The 22,771-nt window shown below is 43.6% G+C and overlaps 1 protein-coding gene across 1 annotated transcript in view; it reads left to right on the top strand.

Moving 5' to 3' along the window:
- Positions 1 to 18,410, top strand: part of GALNT15 (polypeptide N-acetylgalactosaminyltransferase 15) — a 45,472-nt gene extending 27,062 nt beyond the window's left edge. The window contains exons 5-10 of the mRNA XM_044677861.1: positions 1,299 to 1,416; positions 2,415 to 2,609; positions 7,976 to 8,107; positions 9,991 to 10,095; positions 11,741 to 11,887; positions 15,572 to 18,410. Of these exons, the coding sequence (XP_044533796.1) occupies positions 1,299 to 1,416; positions 2,415 to 2,609; positions 7,976 to 8,107; positions 9,991 to 10,095; positions 11,741 to 11,887; positions 15,572 to 15,718 (844 nt within the window). The 3' untranslated portion in view covers positions 15,719 to 18,410. The remainder of the gene's footprint in view (positions 1 to 1,298; positions 1,417 to 2,414; positions 2,610 to 7,975; positions 8,108 to 9,990; positions 10,096 to 11,740; positions 11,888 to 15,571) is intronic.
- The last annotated feature ends 4,361 nt before the right edge of the window (positions 18,411 to 22,771 follow it).

Genomic DNA, 22,771 nt, shown 5'->3' with positions numbered 1-22,771 from the left:
TGAGGACATCAGCCTAGATGACCTCTAAGATTCCTTTCAGCTCTGAGTCTGTAACCCTTGTAATTATTCAAGATGAAAAAAAGAGTCCCAGAGAGCCACCGTTGGTTTATCCCATTCCTGGGACTTCTAGGCTTCTCTCAGTCAGGAATCAGGTGCCAAGAATACGAGTCTTCTTTCTTTTTATATACTTTTCATTGAATTTCATCAAGTACTTATTGACTCCCTACTATGTGCATAATACATCATGCTAATAGATAGAGAGATGATAGAGGAGACAGAGAGAGCAGATACATGATAGAGCAGATAAATAAAGACAGAAAGATGAGTGAGGAGATAGAACAGAAAGACAGAGTAGGTAGATAGATGGATATAGAATGAATAAAGGGCTGCTAGAGGGTGGAGCGGACAGAGCACTGGGCTTGGAATCCGGAAGACTTATCTTTATGAGTTCAAATCAGGGGATAGATGTTTACTAGCCGTGTGACCCTGAGCAAGTCACTTAACCTCATTTGCTTTAATTTCCTCATCTGTCAAATGAGCTGGAAAAGGAAATGGCAAACCCTTGAAGTATTTTTGCTAAGAAAACCCAAAATGGGGTCACAAAGAGCTGGACATGACTGAATAACAACAAAAGAATGAATAAATGAAAATGTTTTCTTGTTCTCCAACTAGTCAGACTGGAGATGAAGACTCATGAAATAGAACAATTTCTAGAAGCTGGAGGGCTAACCCTTCCACTAGGATTCTCCGATGCCTTACCATGGCATAGATGCCTCAGGCTCTCAAAGGGCACCCCAGTGGAACCCAAGCTCTGGCTAGTCCTAAGAGGGAGAGAATCTGTGTGGGTCCAGGGCCACATGTGCTGTCCAAAGAGCAGGCCAGTTAAGCCTGGTGAGGTCATTGCCAGGTTGGCCACGGGGAGGGCTGGGGATGAATGTTTTGGCCGCCGTCACTCACAGAGACTCCGAGTAGAAAACTTGTGATCTGTGGTAGTTGGGGAACAACCCACAGGGATGAAATAACAGATCTTTAAGTGCTGAAACATAAGCGTAAATGTGAAATCATTCAGCAGATTTGCCTTTGGGTGCCAGAGCAAAGAGACAAGAACCCTTTTGTTTCTTTTTGTATGCCCAGCACCGAGCAGCATCTCGCATGTGATCAGCACCTCATAAATGCTTGCTGAATGAATGAATTGCCCTGGGGGCCCGGGAATGACAAGCTTGTCTAATACTCTTAAAAGAAGCTAGCTGAGCGCATCATTCTGAAATAACCTCCCTTTCTCCATCTTCTGCACCCAGGAGCCCTGTGGTGCCGGGGGGAGTTCTGGCCATCGACCGGCATTACTTTCAGAATACTGGAGCATATGATTCTCTTATGTCCATTTGGGGGAGTGAAAACCTGGAACTCTCCATAAGGGTAAGAGCTGAAGAACATGAGCTGGGCTTCTACCTGGATGACCAAAATTTCTAATGTATATTCAGTGAATATACATTAGAAAAATCTCAGCAGGGGCCCTCTGAAATATAGTTGGTCCAGGGGGGCAGCTGGGTGGCTCAGTGGATTGAGAGCCAGGTCTAGAGATGGGAGTTTGTAGGTTCACATCTGGCCTCAGACACTTCCTAACTGTGTGACCCTGGGCAAGTCACTTGACCCCCATTGCCTAGCCCTTACTACTCTTCTGCCTTAGAACCGATGCATAGTGTGGATTCTAAGATGGAAGGTAGAGGTTTAAAATATATATATATATATATATAGTTGGTCCAGGGAAAGACAGAAAACTGTGAGCATTAAAGGGCCCCACCATGTCCTTTCTTGTACCTTCCACACCTTACAGAGGACCTCCTGACTATTATCTTCTCCCCATCACCACCACCACTACTGCCAGGATTCTCTTAAAAGGCAAAGCATATAAAATAAATTGTGAATGTTACCTCCAGAAAATGAACTAAAAAATGGAAACACGAAAGTCATCATTTACATGTATATATCTGTCTCCCAGACGATGCCTTCTATGATGCAAGAGGGGAGAGACTGAGATGCTTGTAAATAAATTCTATTAATTAAAAAACAAATAAATAAAGGATCTGAGTCTGGTACTTCGTTCATACATCGCATATGCCTTTTATGTTATAATAAACATCTTTTGTCTCATTAAAAAAAAAGAGTGGGGTGTAGTATATAGGCACCATAGCTGGATGGCTCCCTCGGCTTCCCCCCACCCACAGCCTGACCTAGGAAGAGCTGATCCCTTCCTCCTTTCCTAGATATACCCCTACCAAAATCTCCAGTTTGGGAAATTCAGCTCTGACCTGAAGATTCTAATTCATAATCTTTACTCCTCTGAGAGAATTTGTGAGAACCTTAAAAAAATGCATAAGAGAATTTTCTTTTCTTTTTTCTAACCTTCACGGCAGGTTTGGCTCTGTGGCGGCTCTGTAGAAATCATACCTTGCTCCCGAGTGGGGCATGTTTACCGCAATCAGCCCCCCAATGCTTCCCCTGACCAAGAAGCAGCCCTGAAAAACAAGATCCGAATTGTGGAGACCTGGCTGGGCTCCTTCAAGGACACCTTCTACCAGCACAGTCCCAAGGCTTTCTCTCTGAGCCAGGTAAGGGAAGGGTCACCATCACGCCTGGCTCCAAGACATCTCAGACTGCAGGAAGGGGCAAGGAGGGTACCAAGGGAGTCAGGAGAAGTGAGGGAAATACCTGAAGATCATCTGCCTTCCCTCGGGAGGTCATGGGATCCCAGATGTCCAGAAGGAAGGGTCCTCAAAGGTCACTGATACACCTCTGCCATCTTACAGATGAGACAGCCCTGGAACAAGGAGGTTAAGTGATTTGCCTCACACAGATAGTGAGGGGCAGAGGTGAGATTTGAAGCAAGGTCTTTTTTTTTTTTTTTTTTTTTAACTTACCTTCTGTCTTAGAATTGATATTCAATATTAGTTTCAAGGCCAAAGAGTATTAAGGGCTAGGCAGTAGGGGTTAAGTGACTTGCTCAGGGTCACACAGCTAGAAGTATCTAAGGCCATATTTGAACACAGGACCTCCCATCTCCAAGCCTAGTTCTCTATCCACTGAACCACTTAGCTGCCCCAAACCGTGGTCTTTCTGACTCAAATCCATCTTGCTTCTAGAGTACCACACTGTTTCTTCTCCTGCTTGTAATATTCCTTTGTAATACACAGGCATCACAATAAAAACATATGATTTAACGGCCATCAAATTTGAGAGTTGGAAGGGACCTCATAGGTTCTCTAGTTCAACCTCCTACCCAACAAGAGAAATCCCACGAAAACAGCTGGACTGGGAGTGATCTTGTCAATCAAGTAGTCCATCAGTGGCAAGCATTTATTAAGCACTTACTAAGTCTGGGGACAAAAAAATATAAGCGAAATAGTCAAGGGACTCTAATGATCTGTGCTCAAATGCTTACAATGCAGGGCATTCATCCCGGAGAGCAAAGCTTGCCATAATAATAATTCACATTTATGTGGCTGCTAAGACTTGCAGATTCCTATCCTAATAACCTCGAGTGTAAATAGGGCAGATCTTGGTATTCCTGTTTATAGACGAGGAGTCTGAAGCTTGGTGAGTCTTTGTGACTTACTGGTGGTCACATAGCTAGTCACATTCATTAAGCACCTACTATGTGCCAGGCATACAGGGCACACGCAGAGCTGTAATTGGCAATTTTTATAATCTAAGGGAAACCACCCAAATGGTGCCTCTAATTCTATGAGGCTCAGAAATCTGGGACACTGCCGAGGAGGTCAGAGGTAGGAAAGGACAAAAGAGAAGCTCACCTGGGGTACAGCTATGAAGGAGGAAGCAGACCATCTGGAAGCTTGTTATTAGAGTAAATGATTCCTGCTAACTAGATTCTTTTTTTTTTTAAGCCCTTGCCTTCTGTTTTAGAATTGACATTGAGTATTGGTTCCAAGGCAGAAGAGCGGTGAGGGTTGGGACATTGGGGTTAAGTGATTTGCCCAAGGTCACATGGCTAGGAAGTGTTTGAGGCCAGATTTGAACCCCAGACCTCCCATCTCCAGGCCTGGCGCTGGAGTCACCCATCTATCTATAGATAGTCCACTGAGTCACCTAGCTGCCCTACATTACCTAGATTCTGAGAGGCAGTGTGTATAGCGGATAGAGAGCTGGTCTTAGAGTCAGTATAACTTGGATTCAAGAACTGCCTCTGTCCCATGCTGGCTGTGTGACCTTGGGCAAGTCACATAACCTCTTACTGCCCCCTGGTAACTGTAAGACTCTGAAGTTACATAGTAGCTAATAATCTGAATTAGTTATTATCCTTAGAATATGATCCTTAATTATCCTAAAATTATCCTTAGATTAAGGAAGTTCCTTACACCCATTAAATTACAGATCTGAACCAAAAAGTAAATGCTAGATTCTGTTGTTTCTACTCTGCTTCTGAAAGACTGTGTTTTTGGCATCTTCAAAATTCTGTGCTCTGGGTAAAAGCACCACTTGCCCTACCCTAGTTCTGGCTCTCTATGAAAATAGGATTCAAACCCAGGTTGTCTCTAAACTCGAGCCCCAAGGCTACTTCCACACTGACTCAATTCCCTAGCTAAGATGAATAAAGTCACTTCCCCTTCCATCCCCTATATATCAGGATAAGAAAGTATGGTGTTTACTCTTGGGTCTCTGTGGGCATTTCAAGGCTAGCTTGCCAGACACCCCAATCTGTGGATAGGATTTTGGCTCAGAACTTTCCTCCAGGTTTAGGAGCTTTTTCTTAAGAAACTCGAGTGTTACTGTTAAGCCTGATGGGCTGAAATGACATATACTTGGCAAATCCATGAGGCTGGCATTGACCTTAAATGCATTATCATTTAAATAATTTACAGAAGTTCATATGCCCACTCTTCTCCCAGCCTTCTGGTGGTTGACATATAGGGACTCCTGGACAGAAATATAGACATGGAGATATAGATAAACTCCTCAGAGCCTCAGGGAAATCCACTGCCCATCTCTGCGGAGGCTGCTTGGTCAAAGGACATTTTGATTTGTTTTAGTGCTGCCTCACAATATTGCACTCCTGCCCTCTGGCTACCTTGTCAGATGGGTCTGGGCTGGATGTTGCAGCTAGAAGAGATTTCAGAGACCATCTAGCCAAGGCCCTCCATATAACTTGTGAGGAAACTGAGGACTCCGTATTTTCAGAGGCTTAGGAACCTGTCCAAAGTCACTTGCCCGAAGCAGAGTCTGACATTTCCATTCACAAGCCACTAAAAGTCTTTTAAGGTTAGTTATCCAACAATCTGTTCTGTGTTTTCTTTCCTGCTTATTATCTCATTAGGATTATCTATGTCTGAAAGAAGAATATTAAAGACTCCTGTCTATAGGAATATATAATACACATATTGCCATATATAATTATGCACATATACCACAACTTTTTTTTGCAGTTTGTTTAACTTTTCCTCTAAGAAATTAGATGCTATGCCATTTAGAATAATAGATATTTAATAGAACGTTGTTTCTTTGTGGTTTTTAAACATAATGTAATTTCCCTGTTTATTTCTCACAGTTTTTTTTTCAGATTTGCTTATTGCACTACTTGAAATGATGATTATAACGCCTACTTTTTACAAATGGTCTAAAGCACAATATATTTTGTTTTAGTTTTAAAAAATGGGATCCAAATTTGGATTCTATAGAGGCATCACAGTATCATCATGGCATAGTTAGTAGGGAGCCCCTGGGCCTCAGAGTCAGGAAGAGATGGTCTGGCTGTGCCCCCGGGGGGGGGCAGGCTTTCTCACCCCCTCAGGACCTGTGGGCAACTCTAAAATGTCAAATGTGGAGGAAGGGCTCATCTTCATGACGAGTGGGAGGCCCAACGTTAGGAGTTCTCTTAGTAATGAAATTAGAGGGCCAACCCCCCTCCCCCCAACACACACACACAACCCCAACCCAGACTCTTTGTACCACTCGGCGTGAATATCTAGCCTGGCTCCAGCTGCACCTCTGAACAGTTTTGTAATCCTGGAAAAGTCTTTGGGTCAGAGATTCAGAGCTGGAAGGAAGGGACCGAGGAGCCGCCTAATCCAATCTCTCACTTTACAGAGGTGGAACGGATGTCCCAACCCAAAGCTCGCATCCGTGGCAATGGCAAGATCTGAACCCAGGCCCTCCGGCGGGGGACTCACGGCCCCACACCGTGCCCTACAAGCTTCTGCAGGCATAAATCCAGGCTAATCGAGCTCGTCCTGCGTCCCTCCCAGGGCGGCTCGGGGAGTGGTTTAGAAAATGTACAGTAAAAACTCTGAGGCCTTCTAGAAACGGAGGGGGTTCTGGGGCCCTCGCCTCCTTTCCTGGGACTGTCTGTCTCACGAGGTTCACTTTTCCCCTCACCCCCCGGGAGCCCCGGGGTCTCTCTTGCTAGACAAACTCCACCCTGGGCTCCTGTCTGATTTCTGGAATCTGACGAGGGCCCGGCGTTCACCAGGTGAAGGGCGCCACCTACCGGCCCACAGGGAGAAAGCCTCGGAAGAGAGCGCCCTGGTGGGGTGCCGGGGTTGGTTCTGCTCTCACTAAAGTGCGCCATGGGGCCTATGGACCACCGTCATCCGTGGAGTAGCCGTGCTAGTAGGAGGGGTGCCCTTGGCCCAGGCCCACCTCTCTGGATTTGCAGGCTCGATCATCACGTGCAATGGCTCATGCCCCTCCCCAGAGGGTCCCCGAGGATCTCCAGGATTTGCTTTGTGCTTGTCTAAACGGCAAAAGGAAAAAAGCCTTTGACTCCCCTGCAAGCCTCTTGGCTAAGGAGCTCCAGTAGAAGATGAAACCTGAGCCCCAGGCAGCATCCTTCTCCTCCGGCGGGCCCTCACCTTCTCCAGGGACCCGCACCTCATTCTGCATCTCATCCGAATCCCACATCTAACATCCGGCTCCTGCTTCCAACCCAGCCCCAGAAACTCGTAGCACTGCCCTAGGGTTGAGGCTACCCCCTACCCCAAGGGGAAAGTGCTTTTCAGAGTCAACTTCTCTCTCTCTCTCCCCTTTCTCTCTGTCTTTCTCTCTCTGTCTCTCTCATCTCTCTGTCTCTGTCTCTGTCTGTCTCTCTGTCTCTCTGTCTCTCCCCCCCACTCTTCTCTCTCTCTCTCTGTCTCTCTCTCTCTCTCTCTCTCTCTCTCTCTGTCTCTCTATCTCTCTGTCTCTCTCTCTCTCTGTCTCTCTGTCTCTCCCCCCCCACTCTTCTCTTTCTCTCTCTGTCTGTCTCTCTCTCTCTTTTTCTCTCTGTCTCTCTCTCCCCCCACTCTTCTCTCTCCGTCTCTGTCTGTCTGTCTGTCTGTCTGTCTGTCTGTCTGTCTCATCTGGAGAGACTCAGAGAGAGACTACTAATCCGAGGACTTCCAAAATACTTCTATTCTCCTAGTCTGAAATACCCCCCAAATGGAGAGAGCTCAGGGTTCAGCATTCATCCCCTTCTCCTGAACAACCACAACCCACACAGTATCCGTTAAAGGCAGGGTCTGGGGTTCTTGATGCTATTTTCCACCTGGTTGGGGAACTCTTGCTGTGCTCCAGAACCTACCTCTCTTGAGGCCACACAACTCACTTGCTGATTCCCAGGGTTCCCCCCTAAACAACCAGGGTCAGTTTAGATCTGCCTGGCGTCTCTCTGGCCATCTGGGTTCTAATTTCCGTCTCTAGTGCACTCCTTTTCTTTTTTCAATGCTTTTTCTTTCAGACCATCACTCCTTTTAAAAGCCTAATCTAAAGGGATAGTTGGGTGCTCTGAAAGTGGCCTTCAACTAGTCAGTTATTCTGTAAGCCAACAGGTCAACAAATAACTCAGCAGCTGCCACGCGAGGCAGTGCGCAAACCATCAGGGCTACAAATATGATAAAAACAAGGTCTCTGCCCTTAGAGAGCTCATGGTTTTCTATGGCTCTTATTCATACACCATTAAATTTGCTTCCTGTGTTTTCTCCTCCAGACTGAGAAGCAGGACTGCAGCGAAAGGCTTCAGCTACAAAAAAGATTGGGCTGCAGGACTTTCCACTGGTTTCTGGCCAATCTCTCCCCGGAGCTGTACCCATCTGAACACAAGCCAGGCTTCTCTGGAAAGGTAAGAGTTGACCCCACAGAAAGAAGGACAGAAACGGTGGAAATTACCGCCCATCCATCATTTCTTGAGTGCTCTAGGGAAACAAGGACAAAGGATAAAGCAGTCTCACCTCTCAGGGACTATACAGTCTACTAGGGTGGAGGTAGGTTCATGGATAAAGAATTACCAGATGAATACAGAAAACAAGACGCCGTCAAGAGGGGAGCCCACTAACAACTGGAGGACTAAAGAAAGGCCTCTTAAGGAGGGAGCCTTTGAACAGAGCCTTGGAGAGATCCAGGCATTCCAGAAGGGGAGGGAGAACATGCCAGGCAAGCTCATGGAGACAAAACTGATGTTTCTGTTGGTTTGAAATCACACAGTCCTAGGCCAGAGGCCTAGAAGGCATCTCAGAGGCCACCGTGGTCCATTCTCCTGATTCCTAATAGGGCTTCTCTTAGAGCTACAGTTGAGACTCTGATAAATCTCTCTGTCTCGATCCCTGGCTACAAGGTGGCTCAGTGTTTGTTTGTTTGTTTTTTTTATCAGAATAAGGCTCCCTCCACACATTCAGAAGGAAGCCTCTCCAAGCCTTTCCCCCCTCTAGGATTGCCTCTATGTCTGTGTCTTTCCACAAATCCACCATAAAGGATTCACTCCAGACTCTGGAGACCTTCCTCTGTTTTGTTTTGGGTTGGGTATCACAGGAATACTACAGTAACTACCGAGTTGAACATCAATCAGTTGCCTCTTGTAGGCCCTACCTGGAAGGTATACCTCTTTCTGGCCATCTACAACCTTCATAGTGTCTTTTACATAATTTCTAACATGCAAGTACATATTAGTAACATGTTGTGGCCAGGGTATAGTCATCAGACTTCTTTCTATTGCTTTTTGGTTAGTTCTAATTTGGAATCTTCTGAGGTTCTATCCATTTTTGTCTTTGGATCTCTAGTGCCTGGCAAATAGGAGGCACTTAATACATGTTCTTCTTGATTGATGAGACAATATTGAATCACCAAGAGCTCATTAATGTTAAAGAGGTCGGATTTTGACCTACTGAGAAACTCAGAATGTCTGAAAGCCTGTGCAATTTCTCAAAGGCAACATAATCCAGTCACTATGTCTTTCTCGTCTCCCTTAACTGTGAACTCAGCTTATTTCTTATTCACAAAGGTTGTCCAAGGTAGAAAGACATCCGGGGAGATAAGCAGACTAAATTTATGGGTCACCAATTTGAATAATCTGATCTGTGTTTTGGGAAGTGAATGGTTAGACCAATCTCTTTTGCTTTTGCTGGGAGTTTCACTGGAAAGTTTTGTTTTAACTCTTATTTCCATCTTTGAATCAATACTATGTATTGATTCCAAGACAGAAGAGTGATAAGGGCTAGGCAATGAAGGTTAAGTGACTTGCTCAGGGTCATACAGCTTGGAAGTGTCTGAGGCAAGATTTGAACCCAGGATTTCCCCCTCTCTAGACCTGGCTTTCTATCCACTGGGCCACCTACTTGCCCCGCACAGTAAAGTTTTTACTTTGCAGCATTCCAAGGTTAGCACATTTAGAACAACATCATATACAAACAGGAAACTTTAGAAGGCTTTGCTAGTAATTGAAACCTTTCTTCAGTTTGGACTCGCTGTGGCTAACAAAGAACCACCAGATTTTAATTCAGATGTTTGAGGTGAACCCCAATCTTAATCATCCAGATGGGCCCTGTCTGTGATGGAGAGATCCTATGCAATCATAGGTTTTTGGCTCGACCCTGCTTTGTGTTTGTGAAATGCATTCTGTAACTCAGAGTTAAAAAATCACCCAGAAGAACAAGGGAGACTCTTCCATAGATGAGAGTTTCTGGTCATTATTGGCCGGGGTGTCATTTCCTTCTCAATGACTCTTTTCAGCTCTATAATTCTGGTGTTGGCTTCTGTGCTGATTACGTATCTGGAGAGGGACTTCTTGGAGGCTTGGTGACACTCTCTCCCTGCAGTGACAGCCGGCAGCAACAGGTAAGGGGAGATCAGGAAGCTGGCCCAAGGCCAAAGGGCCAAATGGTCAAGTGGCTGAATTTTGTCTCTGGTGCCCCATCATTTACTGTGGGGTCACAGATGACAAGTGAGGGCAGCCCTAGAGACTGTTACATTTTAGAGACGAGGAGATGGAGGCTCAGGGAGGGGCTGGCATGTGCTCAAGGTCCCAAAGGAGGAAGCAGAGCGGAAATCTTCTGACTCTGAGGCTCATGTCCCACTACAGCACATTCCCTCTCTTTTTATGTGTCCTCACTCTCCCCTATACACACATTCAGAGTTGAACTTTTATAAACTGGAAAGCCCCTTCACAAACACTATCTTGTTTAATCGTCTTAGTCCACTCCTATCCCCCTTCCTTCCCACCCACTGAGGTTGGGAATGCAAGATTGTCCCCTTTTTACAAATGGGTACATTGACTGGATTCAGAAGTGGAGTCACTTACCCAAAGACACGCAGCCACTAAATGGCAGGCCCATGATGGGTACAGTGGATGGAGTGGTTTGGTGTTGGAGGACCTGGATTCAAAGCCCACCTGCCATTTATCACCTTTGTTAGAGAACTGCTTTGGACCCTCTGCAAAATGAGGTTCTCCTGGATGGAAGCCCAAATCCCCTTCAGTTCTAACCTGTGAGCCTCTGACTTGCACCCAGGTCTCCTGACTCTTCATCCAGGCTTCACTCATTTAGATCATTAGGCTCTTTCCTGAATGATAGACAAAAGTTTTGTGCAGTGGCAGCATCGTAGCCAATGAGGTTTAACCGAGGCACAATTATTGCTAACTCAGTGATAGGCACGCCAGTGAAGAAAGGTGATGAGATTATAAAACCTCACGTGTAGATGGCCAGCCCTTCAAAGTCTTTTCATGCATTTTCAAATTCTTTCACAGTAGATCCTCACAAACTCCCTGGGAAGTTAGTATTCTCCCCATTTTACAAGTGGGAAAACGGAGGCTCAGAAATATTGAATGGCCACACAGCCAGTCCCATTGGAATCGGCCTGGGCCACTAGTAAGTGGTGTGTGACCTCTGGAAAGTTCCCCCGTTTTAGGGCCTCCATTTCCTCAGGAAATTGGAGTAAGTGAACACTGTGGTCCTGTCGAGCTCTAAATCTGTGATCCTGTGATCCTGTGATCCCTGCCCCTGGGTGGGAGTAGGATTTCTCTTTTGGTCACAATCAGTTACAATCAACTTTGAGACACTAAATGGTTTGGAGGCTGTCTCAGTAGCTACGCTTTAAAAAAACAAATCCTTATCTTCCATCTTAGAATCACTACTATGTATTAGTTCCAAGGCAGAAGAGCAGTAAGGGCTAGGCAATGGGGGTCAAGTGACTTGTCCAGAGTCACACTGCTAGGAAGTGTCTGAGGCCACATTTGAACTCAGGACCTCCCGTCTCCAGACCTGGCTCTTCATCCACTGAGCTACCAGCTGCCTCTAGTCATGATTTTAGAAACAGATAACGATACCCTGTTTTTACATCACTTTCATTCCTGAAAATTCTCCTCTCTTTCCCCCAACCCAGTAAGCCATTCCTTATAAGAAAGGATAAAAAAGAAGAGGAAAACTCACAGTTCTCCGTGCCTCTGCCTTGGCGGCCCAGCTAATGAACGCTGTCTATCTTGCAGCACCTGGAGTATACCAGCAAGAAGCAAATAAGGTGTGGGAAGAGCCCAAAGCTTTGCTTTGATGTGAACCAAGAGGGGCAGCTGACTCTTCAGACCTGCACAGAGGACACGCTCTCCTTGCAGAGGCAGCACTGGGATGTCCAGGAGGTATGGCATCCCCTGGGGTCACACAGGCTGCCAGAGACTCAGCTCGCAGCAAGACAGGAACCGAACGCCGAGGCCGCGTCGGGGGCATCCCGAGTACTCCGCTTTGGTCCGTCAGGTTAAGTTACAGTCAGCAGGCAGAGCGAATGCTCTTAGCCAATCCGAAGAACCTCGGCTCTTGGAATCTCAGGATACGCAGAAAAGCTCTGAGCCTGATACAGAGTGGTTGAGGGGAGAGGAATTGAATGAGGGAACGTGATTTTAGGGACCCTGGCAAAGGCATCTTCCAAAAATATGGAGCTAGACATCCTGGCTTCATTCAGTAGCATTAGTTGCCTCTCTCTAAAGTTACTGGTGAGAGGGCAGCTGGGTGGTAGCTCAGTGGATTGAGAGCCAGACCTAGAGACGGGAGGTCCTGGGTTCAAATGTGACCTCAGACACTTCCCAGCTGTGTGACCCTGGGCAAGTCACTTGACCCCCATTGCCTAGCCCTTACCACTCCTCTGCCTTGGAGCCAATTCACAGTGTTGACCCCAAGACGGAAGGTAAGGGTTTAAAAAAAAAATAGAAATAAATGAAGTTACTGGTGAAATCTTCATTGTCAGATCTGACGCTCTTTCCCCAGGCCTCAACCCTCTTGACCTCTCTGACACACATGGTGCTGTTCATCACCTCGTATGGACAATCTATGTGCTTTAGGGTTTGTGTGACCCTGCTCTCCCCCTATCTGTCTAACTACTCCTCAGTCTCCTTTGCTGGTTCTTCACCATGTCACACCTAACTGTGGGTGTCCTCTATGGCTCTGCCCTGGGTCCTCTTCTCTTTTCACTGAACTAGACGGTACCACACCTACAGTGTTGGGCTTGCAATCAGGAGGACTTGAGTTCAAATCCAGGTTCAGATACTTCTTAGCTGTGTGACCCTGGACAAGTCACTTAACCCCTATTGCCTAGTCCTTATCACTCTTCTGCTTTGAAACCTATACTCATTATTGATTCTGATACAGAAGGTAAGGATTTTACAAAATGACATTTAAAAAAAAAAGATAACACTTGTAAAGTGCTTCACACAGCCTGGCACATAGCTGGTGCCATATAAATGCTAATTATTATTATTGTCGGAGTTGCCCCCTGAAAGCAATCACAACTCCTACAAAGCCACAAGAGAGTGACCAGTCCATTATTATGGGAGCTGAGCTCTATTTTTCCTCCCCTGATTTTTTTCCATTTTTGCTTTTCTAAAAAAATTTATATTATTTACTTTTAGAAAATCCTTACCTTTTGTCTTAGAATCAATACAAAGTGGGGGCAACTGGGTGGCTCAGTGGATTGAGAGTCGGGCCCAGAGACAGGAGGTCCTGGGTTCAAATCTGGCCTCAGACACTTCCCAGCTGTGTGACCCTGGGCAAGTCACTTGACCCCCATTGCCCACCTTTACCACTCTTCCACCTATAAGCCAATACACAGAAGTTAAGGGTTTAAAAAAAAAAAAGAATCAATACAAAGTATTAGTTCTAAGGCAGATTAGAGGTAAGGGCTAGGCAACTGGGGTTAAGTAACTTGCCCAGGTCACCTAGCTAGGAGGTGTCAGAGGCCAGATTTGAACCCAGAACTTCCCATCTCTAGGCCTGGCTCTCTATCTTCTGAGCCACCTAGCTGCCTTTCTCCTCATTATTTGCTTTTAAACATTCTTTTTATTTTTAAATAATGAGGACACATACAGACAATTATGTACATTCAGGATACATCAGTAATAGGGACACAAACAACTATGTCTATTCAAGGTGCATCTATAATGGGGATAGAGATAAATAATTATGTACATACAAATACATCTATAACGAGGACGCATATGCATAATTATGTACCTACAAGATACATAGAAGGTAAATTGGAGGTAATTTCTGAGAAAAAGCACTAGCCTTGGCAGGGATGGACAAGGAAAGGCATCTTGTAGAAGGTCAGATTTTAGTTGGACCTCGAAGGAAGCCGCAAAGCAGAGATGAGGAGGGAAAGAGCTTCAAGCATGAGGGACAGCCAGTGAAAGGTTTAATAAGGAGTTAAGTTTCTGGTTTGGTTGGTTGTTTTTTTTTAATAGTTGGGAAATTCAAATAGGAATCTGGTGGGTCTGCCTCAGTTTATGCCAAGAATCTTGGGCAAACAAGCTATTGTTGATTCAGCTTTCCAAGAAATGAATAAGCCCTTTTGGAGGTTGAATCAGTGAAATGAAAGGAATGAAGCAACCACAAATGTCACAGTGTAGTAGCAAGAGTATTTTGGCTGTGAAGAGAACAAACTTCTTGTCTGAATCTCTATTAATTAACCCACGCAGTGCAATCATAACGCTCATAAGGAGGCCCTCTCTAATCCTAAAGAGCTTTCTGAACCACCAAAGGAAGATTCAATTAGGTTTGATAACATGAGAGTCCTCCACAAAAGTGGAAGGCCCTGGGTTCTTGAAGACTATATGGAGATAGGAGTAGCTAGAATCTAGCTACTAGATGGCACAGTGGAGAGAGAGAAAGGCTTAGAGTTGGGAGGACCTGGGTTCAAATGTGACCACTTCCTAGCAGTGTGATCCTGAGTAAGTCACTTAACCCAAATTGCCTAGCCCACGCCCTTCTGTCTTACAATTGTTACTAAGACAGAAAGTAAGGGTTTAAGGGGACAGGAGACTATATGGCGACATCAGGGAAGCCAAGTAGCAGAGATGAAGAGGGAGAGTGTTCCAGGCATGGGGGAAAGACAGAGAAAATAAACAGCCTAAAGATGTCTTCTTTGTGGTACCAGAATCTAGAACACTGACAGGCCAAATCACAGTTGATTGTACTTTATATTTTGTTCATGGTTAGCATAATTATTGGAAATATTCTTTTTTCCCTCTTGATCACAAGGCAGTATAGCATAGCAAATAGTGTACTGGACTTGGAATCAGGAATATTGGGGGTTCAAATCCTGCCTCAGATGCTTAATAGCAGGAAACTGTTCTCTCTCCTGTAGAGTTGGGGCTAGAGGGACTCATCAAGGTCCCACAGTGATTTGGTAGCAGAAAACTGAGATCAGTCCAGTGTCATCTCAACCAAACTCTGCAGCCTCTTCAGACTCTCTCTGTCTTTTCTACTCCATGCCTAGGTTCCCACGTCTCTGCCTTGCCCTGGCCCCGTGTAAATGAATGAGATGTTACCTAAGCAAGTTACTTAAACTCTGTCTGCCTCAATTTCCTCATTTGTAAAATGAGGAGGTTGAACTCAGTGATCCCTATGGTCCAGGTCTGAATCTATGATGATAATTTGACAATATGACAAGTGAAATCACACTGAATAATAAAAAAAAAATAAAACAATGTAAAGCAATCCTGGGGGCAAAGCAGGGAGCCACATTGCAAGATACATGCTTTGCAAATTTTTATCTTTACTCATCTGCATACATGCTTCCCTTCCCCTCAGTTAAATGTGTTTTTGTTTTGTTTTGTTTTGTTTTGATCCCCAGTGCTTAACATAGTGCCTGGCACATAGTATGTTGTTAAATGTTTATTGACTGGCTGAAGAGACAATAGATAACCGATTGTGGAACATTTTTGGGGACAGGTGCAAAGTTTCTGGCTTTATGTTCCTGGTGCCAGGCTGATAGTTAATATATGTTTCTTAAATGGCATAAATGAGATGGGAATGCTTTTTTTTTTTTCTAGAATGGAATGATTGTCCATATCCTTTCTGGGAAATGCATAGAAGCCACAGAGAGTGACCATAAGAAAAATTTGTCCTTGCAATTGTGTGATGGGAAAGGCAACCAGGTATGGAGGTTTGACCATATCCATACTGTGGATCAACGGTGAGCATCAAAGACACTAGACAGAAGCTTGCCCTCATGTAAGGCTGTGTAGGATCTCCAAGGATCCCAAAACAGCCCAGGACTTGAAAGGAAAAGGTGCCTTTATTTGAACTCTTCAGTGGCTTGGACAATACCGGCAAGAGGCCATGAAAAGAGCTTGGATTTCTGAGACCCAGATTTCCATCTTAGCTCTATCATTTCCTGCTTATGGTACCCTGATCGAGATGCTTCCTTCTTTGGGTCTCAGACTGCTCATCTGTAAAATGAGAGGATTGGCGAGTATAGCCTCGGAGGGCCCTTCCAGCTCTAAGATGACAATCCTATAATGGAATGAGATGTCCAGGAAATGTGCAAAATCTTTGGTTGTTAACGTCACATCAGTTCTACCTGCAAAAAAGGATCAATATTCTTCACCACTGTAAGAAAATGAATGTATGGGTAGGTACTGAGCTCTTCCTTCAGCTGTGTCAGGATAAAAAGACTGTCCTGTCATAAAGCCACATTCTTCACATCTGACATGAGAAAGGAATTTGAATATCTTTGGTCATGTCTTTGTAGGGGATGGGCATCCAATGCACCGGCTTATTTGATCTTGGTCTTTACAGGTTGTCTCTGTGCCCTGTCATGGCATGAAGTGAAAGAGAAAACATTATGTAGGGTGATTCCCCCATGCTGGCCAAATACGGCCACCACTATGACCTTGAGTAACCCCTTTTGAGTATGACCCCTTTTGGTTTCAGTTACCACAAAATGAGGGGGCTGGATTTAAAGACCTGTGAGGTCCTTTCTAGCCCAAAGTCTGTGAGCCAATGGTACTCTAAGTCCACTGGGGAGAAACAATCAAAGGTTCTTGCTCAAAGAGAGGGAAGAGCTGTGGAATGGATGTGAAAGGAATTGGGTAAGAGTCCACAAGACTTCAAAGCGAATATCTGGCTTAGTTGAATAATCGCATCTAAAGGGAATCATGAGGTCCATCTAGGATGATGTTGATCCAAATCCCTTTTCGTAAAAACGATGACAGCTTGTATATTTCTAGTGCTTTCACATTCACTATCTCATAGAATGCTCACTACCACGTTGGGAAGTTGGCAGGAAACTGTCCTCTCTCCTGTAGAGTTGGGGCTCGAGGGACTCATCAAGGTCCCACAGTGATTTGGTAGCAGAAAACTGAGATCAGTCCAGTGTCATCTCCACCAAACTCTGCAGCCTCTTCAGACCCTCTCTGTCTTTTCTACTCCATGCCTAGGTTCCCACGTCTCTGCCTTGCCCTGGCCCCTGTGTAAATGAATGAGATGTTACTTGTTATTCCACTTTTAATCCATACGACTTAAATGAGAAAGCAGAGCTGGGAATGAATATCCAGCAGCCAAGGCAAACGTTGAAACAATGTTGTTCCTAATACCGTTATACATGTGGCTCTCTATATTGTTGGCTTCTGACACATGCACACATCACTTAACCCCTCAGGGTCCCACACAACTCTCTCTCCAAGACTAGTACATATACACATGTATATGAGCGTATGTATGTATGGATGCTGGCAATCTGACATAGCGGATAAAACACTGGCCTCAAAGGCAAGGAGTTCCTAGTTAAAGCCGGTACATATTAGCCACTTGACCCTGGGCACTTCTTTAACCTATCAGTACCTCCATGAGATGTTTTTGTGCCCACATTTTTGAGTGGTGGCTGATGTGGATTCAAAGAGAATTTTCTCACCTGTATCAATGAAATCATGTCTGAATCTCCACCAAAAACAAGGCTAGAGGGCTAGGCTACAAAGTTCTAATCCTTACTTTTTTGGGCACAATGAATATATATATATATAGGATTGCTGCTGATGACCAATTCTCCTTAACAAGAATAGACTGGGACTCTTGTTGGAGATGGGGTGGAGAGGAGTAGGAGTGAGGTTATTCAATCAAGGGGAAGCAGAGACTGTCAGAAGCTCTCAAAAGAAGGAATAGGTAGATGCCCCCCTAGTAAGCCTGAGGTCTTGGGAACCACTGGAGTAGGACAGTGGCTGATACATAGTAGGCACCTAACAAATGTTTGTTGACTTCCTTGGGAAATGACAAAGTACAAGTTTTGCTTAAATACATCATTAGAGAATCCTGCTTCTTCAAAAGCTTTATGCTTGCTTGGATGAACTGATTCATTTCTCCCTAAATGAAGCACCACTCCCATTCTCTGAGCATGAAGGCCTGAGTTTGGAAACTTTCCTCCAAAGATGTCTATATTCTGCAAGAAATGAATGGATTTGATGCATTTCAAATGAGTAAAACAAAACTAAATAGATTTTATGGACTGAAAAAGATGCAGTATACTCAACTTCTGTTAGATGGGCACATTAGCTTTCCAGTACATGGTATTTGATCCAGTTCTTCCTTCTTCTTCTTCTTCTTCTCCTTCTTCTTTCCTTCCAGATGGCCTTACTTTATCTTCGAAGGAAAAATCAGTGCAAAAAATGCCTTTTCCTTGTGATTTGTCTTGGTTTAGAAGAAATCCAGAAATTCTCAGCAACATTTCCAACACTTGAGTGTTGAAAGTTGGCACCAAAAATTCTGCCACAAGTACTATGTAGAGGATATTCAAAGTAAAAAGAAAAAAAGCAGATTTTTAATTTTTACATCAATTTTACTGTTGATCTTTTGTGTGTTTGAACCACAAATTACTGGGTTAAATTAATATAATGAAATAAAAAGTTTATTTCCATTGTATCTGTGGTGGTTAATAGTAATTAAGAAGAGGATACCAGTGGTTTACTTGGCAGAAAAGAATGGAGTGTTTTTTGGGTTACTCTGCTTAACTAACTCCTTGCCATTATTTTTTTTTAACCAGAAATGGTCTTCAGAACATAATAGGTGCTCCTAGCACTTTAAAAAAAAAAATCAAACCTTTGTTCTCTTTACTCTATCTTTCGGTTTTCTGGCTCATTGTCTCAGTTTGTCATTAAGTCGATCTTTTCTTTGCTGAGCTCTCTCTTTCACTTAGAAGACCTCAGAAGAGTCCAGAAACCAGTCTCCAAACTTGGAAAAGGGAGTTGGACAAATTTCATATCAATCACAATCTGTTACATATTTAAGTGGTCCTTTAAGTCTACAGTTTATTTTGACCTGCTTTGGATTTTATATAGCTCATTTTATGCAAATTTTAGTATTAAGCTGGAGAACAAGCATTGAGGGTATATGACAAAAAGACGATGCTGACAGTGAAGCTCTGAGAGGAGAGAGAAGGGGAGAGACCCAGTGACCATAAGCGAGTGGCACAATCACAAAGGATCCATGGGCCAATACTTACGATTGTTCTGACTTCCCAGCAATGATGCTAACTCATCAAACCTAGAGGTTCTTGGAAAGTTTCAGTATCTTCTCATTCCTCTTCCAAGCCTAACATTCCATTCTGATTGATTCTTTGGTCTTTATCCAGTAAGAGGCCCCTCCTCTGACCATCATACACCTTGGTCCTCCCTATTCTTGTTGCAGTCCCACAATGGCCCCATTTTTTGAGGTGCCTTTGAAAAGGTCATCTTCAAGTTGCATATTCATGGTATCTAACTTCAACTGGGCCCCATGGAGAAATTCTTTTATCCAATTCTCTCTACCTCCATCTATCAGACCTTAACAGAATGATTATAAACCTCCTCTTTTCCTCAAATGCCCAGCTTGTACCCACGTCTCTTCTCTCTGAGCAGATGGCCTTACTACCTACTTCATTAAGACTAGCTGCTCAAACCATTTTCTTTTTTCTAGTTTTTTACAATGGTTTCTTTACTTCAAAGACATATCAAGAGGCATCTGGGTAGCTCATTGGAGAGAAAGTCAGGTCTAGTGAAAGGAGGTCCTGGGTTCAAATTTGATCTCAGATACTTCCTAGTTGTATGACCCTGGGCAAGTCACAACCCCAATTACCTAGCTCTCACCATTCTTCTATGGTAGTATCAGTTCTAAGCAAGGAAGAGAGAGGCCTGTTACTCTGAGGCATGTGACATCAGAGGACAGTAGCCACCCCCCCATATCTCTCCCCTTACAGCATAGTCTCTCACCAGTTACAACAGTAAACTGACACAAGAAAAGATGTTTCCCCTCTCAAATACCCACATCTATCTAATAAAATGTGTTCCTGTCCCCTCAAATGTACTCAAGCCAAGAACTGCCAAACTCTTGAACTATTTCATCCCTTCTAGAAGAATGTAAGCTCCCTAAGGGAAGGGCCTCTAGAATAGCACTAAAGCGAAAGACGAGCACTCTAGATTGTCTGGAATATAAGAGTAATTGAAGGAGAATAATGTGAAATTAGGCCAGAAAGGTTGGTTGGAGATAGATTTGAGAGGGGCTCAACTGCCAATCTGTATTTTATCCTGGAGGCAATAAGGAACTATTTCAAAGAGCAGGTGGAGTGGTGATAGAGAATAAAAAGGAAGTCCAAGACAGCTTACCCAACACTAGCTAATTCAATTGCCTCCTTTCATTCCAATTGCAAAATTTAAAATACTCATAAGGTATAAGACTACTCGGTAGTATGGAGACCTCTAGTATTATGGATCTTTTGGCAATGCCCAGTGGCCACTTCAAAGGTACCCCAGTGTCTGTTCCAGGACTGTTGTGCTTCAATACCAATGAGGCAGAATAGGCAACGGGTAAGGTGTGTGTGTGTACGTTCAGAAGGTTCTGGATATAGAACATCTATGTTAGGTGAGACAAAGACCTCGGAATTGCAGTCCTTGTCTTTGGAGGACTTAATTTTGTTGGCAGGGAGATGACAAAGGCACAGATATCACAGTGAAGAGGGGATTATAGCTCAGATGGCCAGGAGGGAGCTGTGGTCCAACTATGGGTATTATGAGTATGTAGAAAGCCTGGTGCTTTTGGCCTGAACACTTTGAACACGGATGGTAGTTTTCTTGCATGGTGTGTGACTTCTTTGTGGTAGAGATATTTGCCTACATAAGCATGAATCTGATTTGTTTTCTATAAAGAAGGCTTGACAATCTAATTTTGGTAATTGTTAACACTCCAAACTAGTCATTAACCATCTGTCCACCCCCCCTGGTAATTCCCCTGCAGTTGTTACTAGATTCAGTATTGTTTCTATTCCTAAATTTGTGGGGAGTGACGCTATGGGGTTCTCGGCAGCCTGTCAACATTTATGGAGGGTTTGTTGTGTGAAGGGCGCCTACCCAGTTTTGTTTTGACAAAGTGGAATGTCATGAAGGAATAAAATCCATAGCCCAGCCCCAGAAAAGATTTTACATAAGTCTATCTAGGGAATAAACACATACATTTCAATTAAAGATGCTTACAAAGTTATTTATCTTGATCTGCTAGGCCTTTCTCCTCAAAGTAAGAGACCTGAGGGAAACACCTTCAGTGAAATAGCTAATTATTAGTAAGTAAATCCGTACAGCATTAACTCCTAAGCTGCCAAAGGAATTTCAGCAACCCAAGTGTACATTCTTATCTGATTTATTTTATAGTATTTTCTTACTACTCTAGATTAGTGCATTTGTGGAATGTCCTTCCAGTTAGAGCAGGCCCTCTGCAAAGTACTAAATGTTGGTCCTCCCTGTACTGCATCTTATTTTCCATTTTTTATACTTGTTTACCCTATATCCTGAGCATCATATTAAGGCAGAGAATAAGAGGGCATATGTTCACCAAGGGTGTTCACAGTGGATAACCAGCATCCGGTCCAAATAAAAAAGAGATTTCCTATTGAGGAAGTCTTCAAAAGCTCCTGTTTTCAGATAACAACAAATCAAGCCCCCAATTTTTGCAATTCAAGAAGTTCAGCTTTGATTTTTCAATGTAGGACAAAGCAAGTGAATAAGAAAAATGCTTACTGCCTTGACCAGAGGTTTCCAAACTCTGTGGTCTCAGGACAAAATTGATTTGCTTTCCTAGAATTTACTTTTGTGCTGGTATCCTGCTAAGAATGATTTCTCTAGTGACAGTAATAACTGTGCCATGCTGAGGTACTCAACAAATATTGATTTAAATTTTGCAAGCAAAATGGAAATTTAAAAGATTTTGCATAGACAGGGCATTTTAAACTGATTTTCTTTTATAAGTCCCTTTTTTATACTTTTACCAAGAAATAATTTTCAAAATTATTTCCTAGTCAAATATGTAATTATGACTTTGTGGGAAATAGTGATGAATTTTCAGTTACAAAAAAATTTTTAAAACTCTAATTACTCACACCTGCAGAAGCTTTCCGTTAGTGTGAGCCATAAATCTGGCAGTCGAGATAAGCTGGAAAATTCAACTGCGTGCTAAAATCAGGAACCACACCCCATATCAGGCCAAATTGCAGTTTCTTTTCCCTGTACAATTACTGTCCATCCATGGTCTTTAATGGTACTTCTTAAGTGATTGTCCTCAGGTGTGAGAGCACATGCACATCAAGCAAGTGGTTCTATTAAAAAAACATGGGGCTCAATTTTTTTTAGTTTGGGACAGGCAACAATAATTGTAAATTCTTGTCTAATGTCTTAGATGGGTTTGTTTTGGGGAGGGAGAACAATGGGATCTATAACCAAAGAAAAATCATTATAGATGACTACCATACTATCACCAGAACAACTTGTTTGATGAAACAATCATGGATCCAAAGCCTGAAGGGATCTGAGAGGCCAATTAGTTCTATCTTCTCATTTTATGGATGAGGAAATTTAAGCCCAGAGAGGTTTAAGAGACAAAGACTCATGCCACATGGCAGTGCTGGGAGAGAAATCCAAGTCCTTTCATCTGATTTAAAACTCTTCTGAAAACCCGGTAAAATGGGTGCCTATTCACTGAAAAATGGTTATGCTAAAATACAAAGAAATATTATATAGTAAGAAAGGGGGAATTCAGAGAAACACTGGAACTGATGTAGTGAAATAAGGACCAAAATAATCATATGTTTAAAGCAATGCAAGTGAAAAGATTCCTAAGTAACTACAGCGATCCTTGAAAACAAATTGTTTTCTATACTCTTCTCAGCAGAGGTGGAAGTCTCTTCAGATTAAACACTGTTTGCTTTATCAGCCAAGGTCTCCATGATGATTATTTCA

Source organism: Gracilinanus agilis, chromosome 5 (assembly GCF_016433145.1).
Source record: "Gracilinanus agilis isolate LMUSP501 chromosome 5, AgileGrace, whole genome shotgun sequence".
Taxonomy (NCBI): Eukaryota; Metazoa; Chordata; class Mammalia; order Didelphimorphia; family Didelphidae; genus Gracilinanus; species Gracilinanus agilis.
The sequence above is the reverse complement of the archived record's forward strand: the minus strand, read 5'-3'. Positions and strand labels throughout refer to the sequence as shown.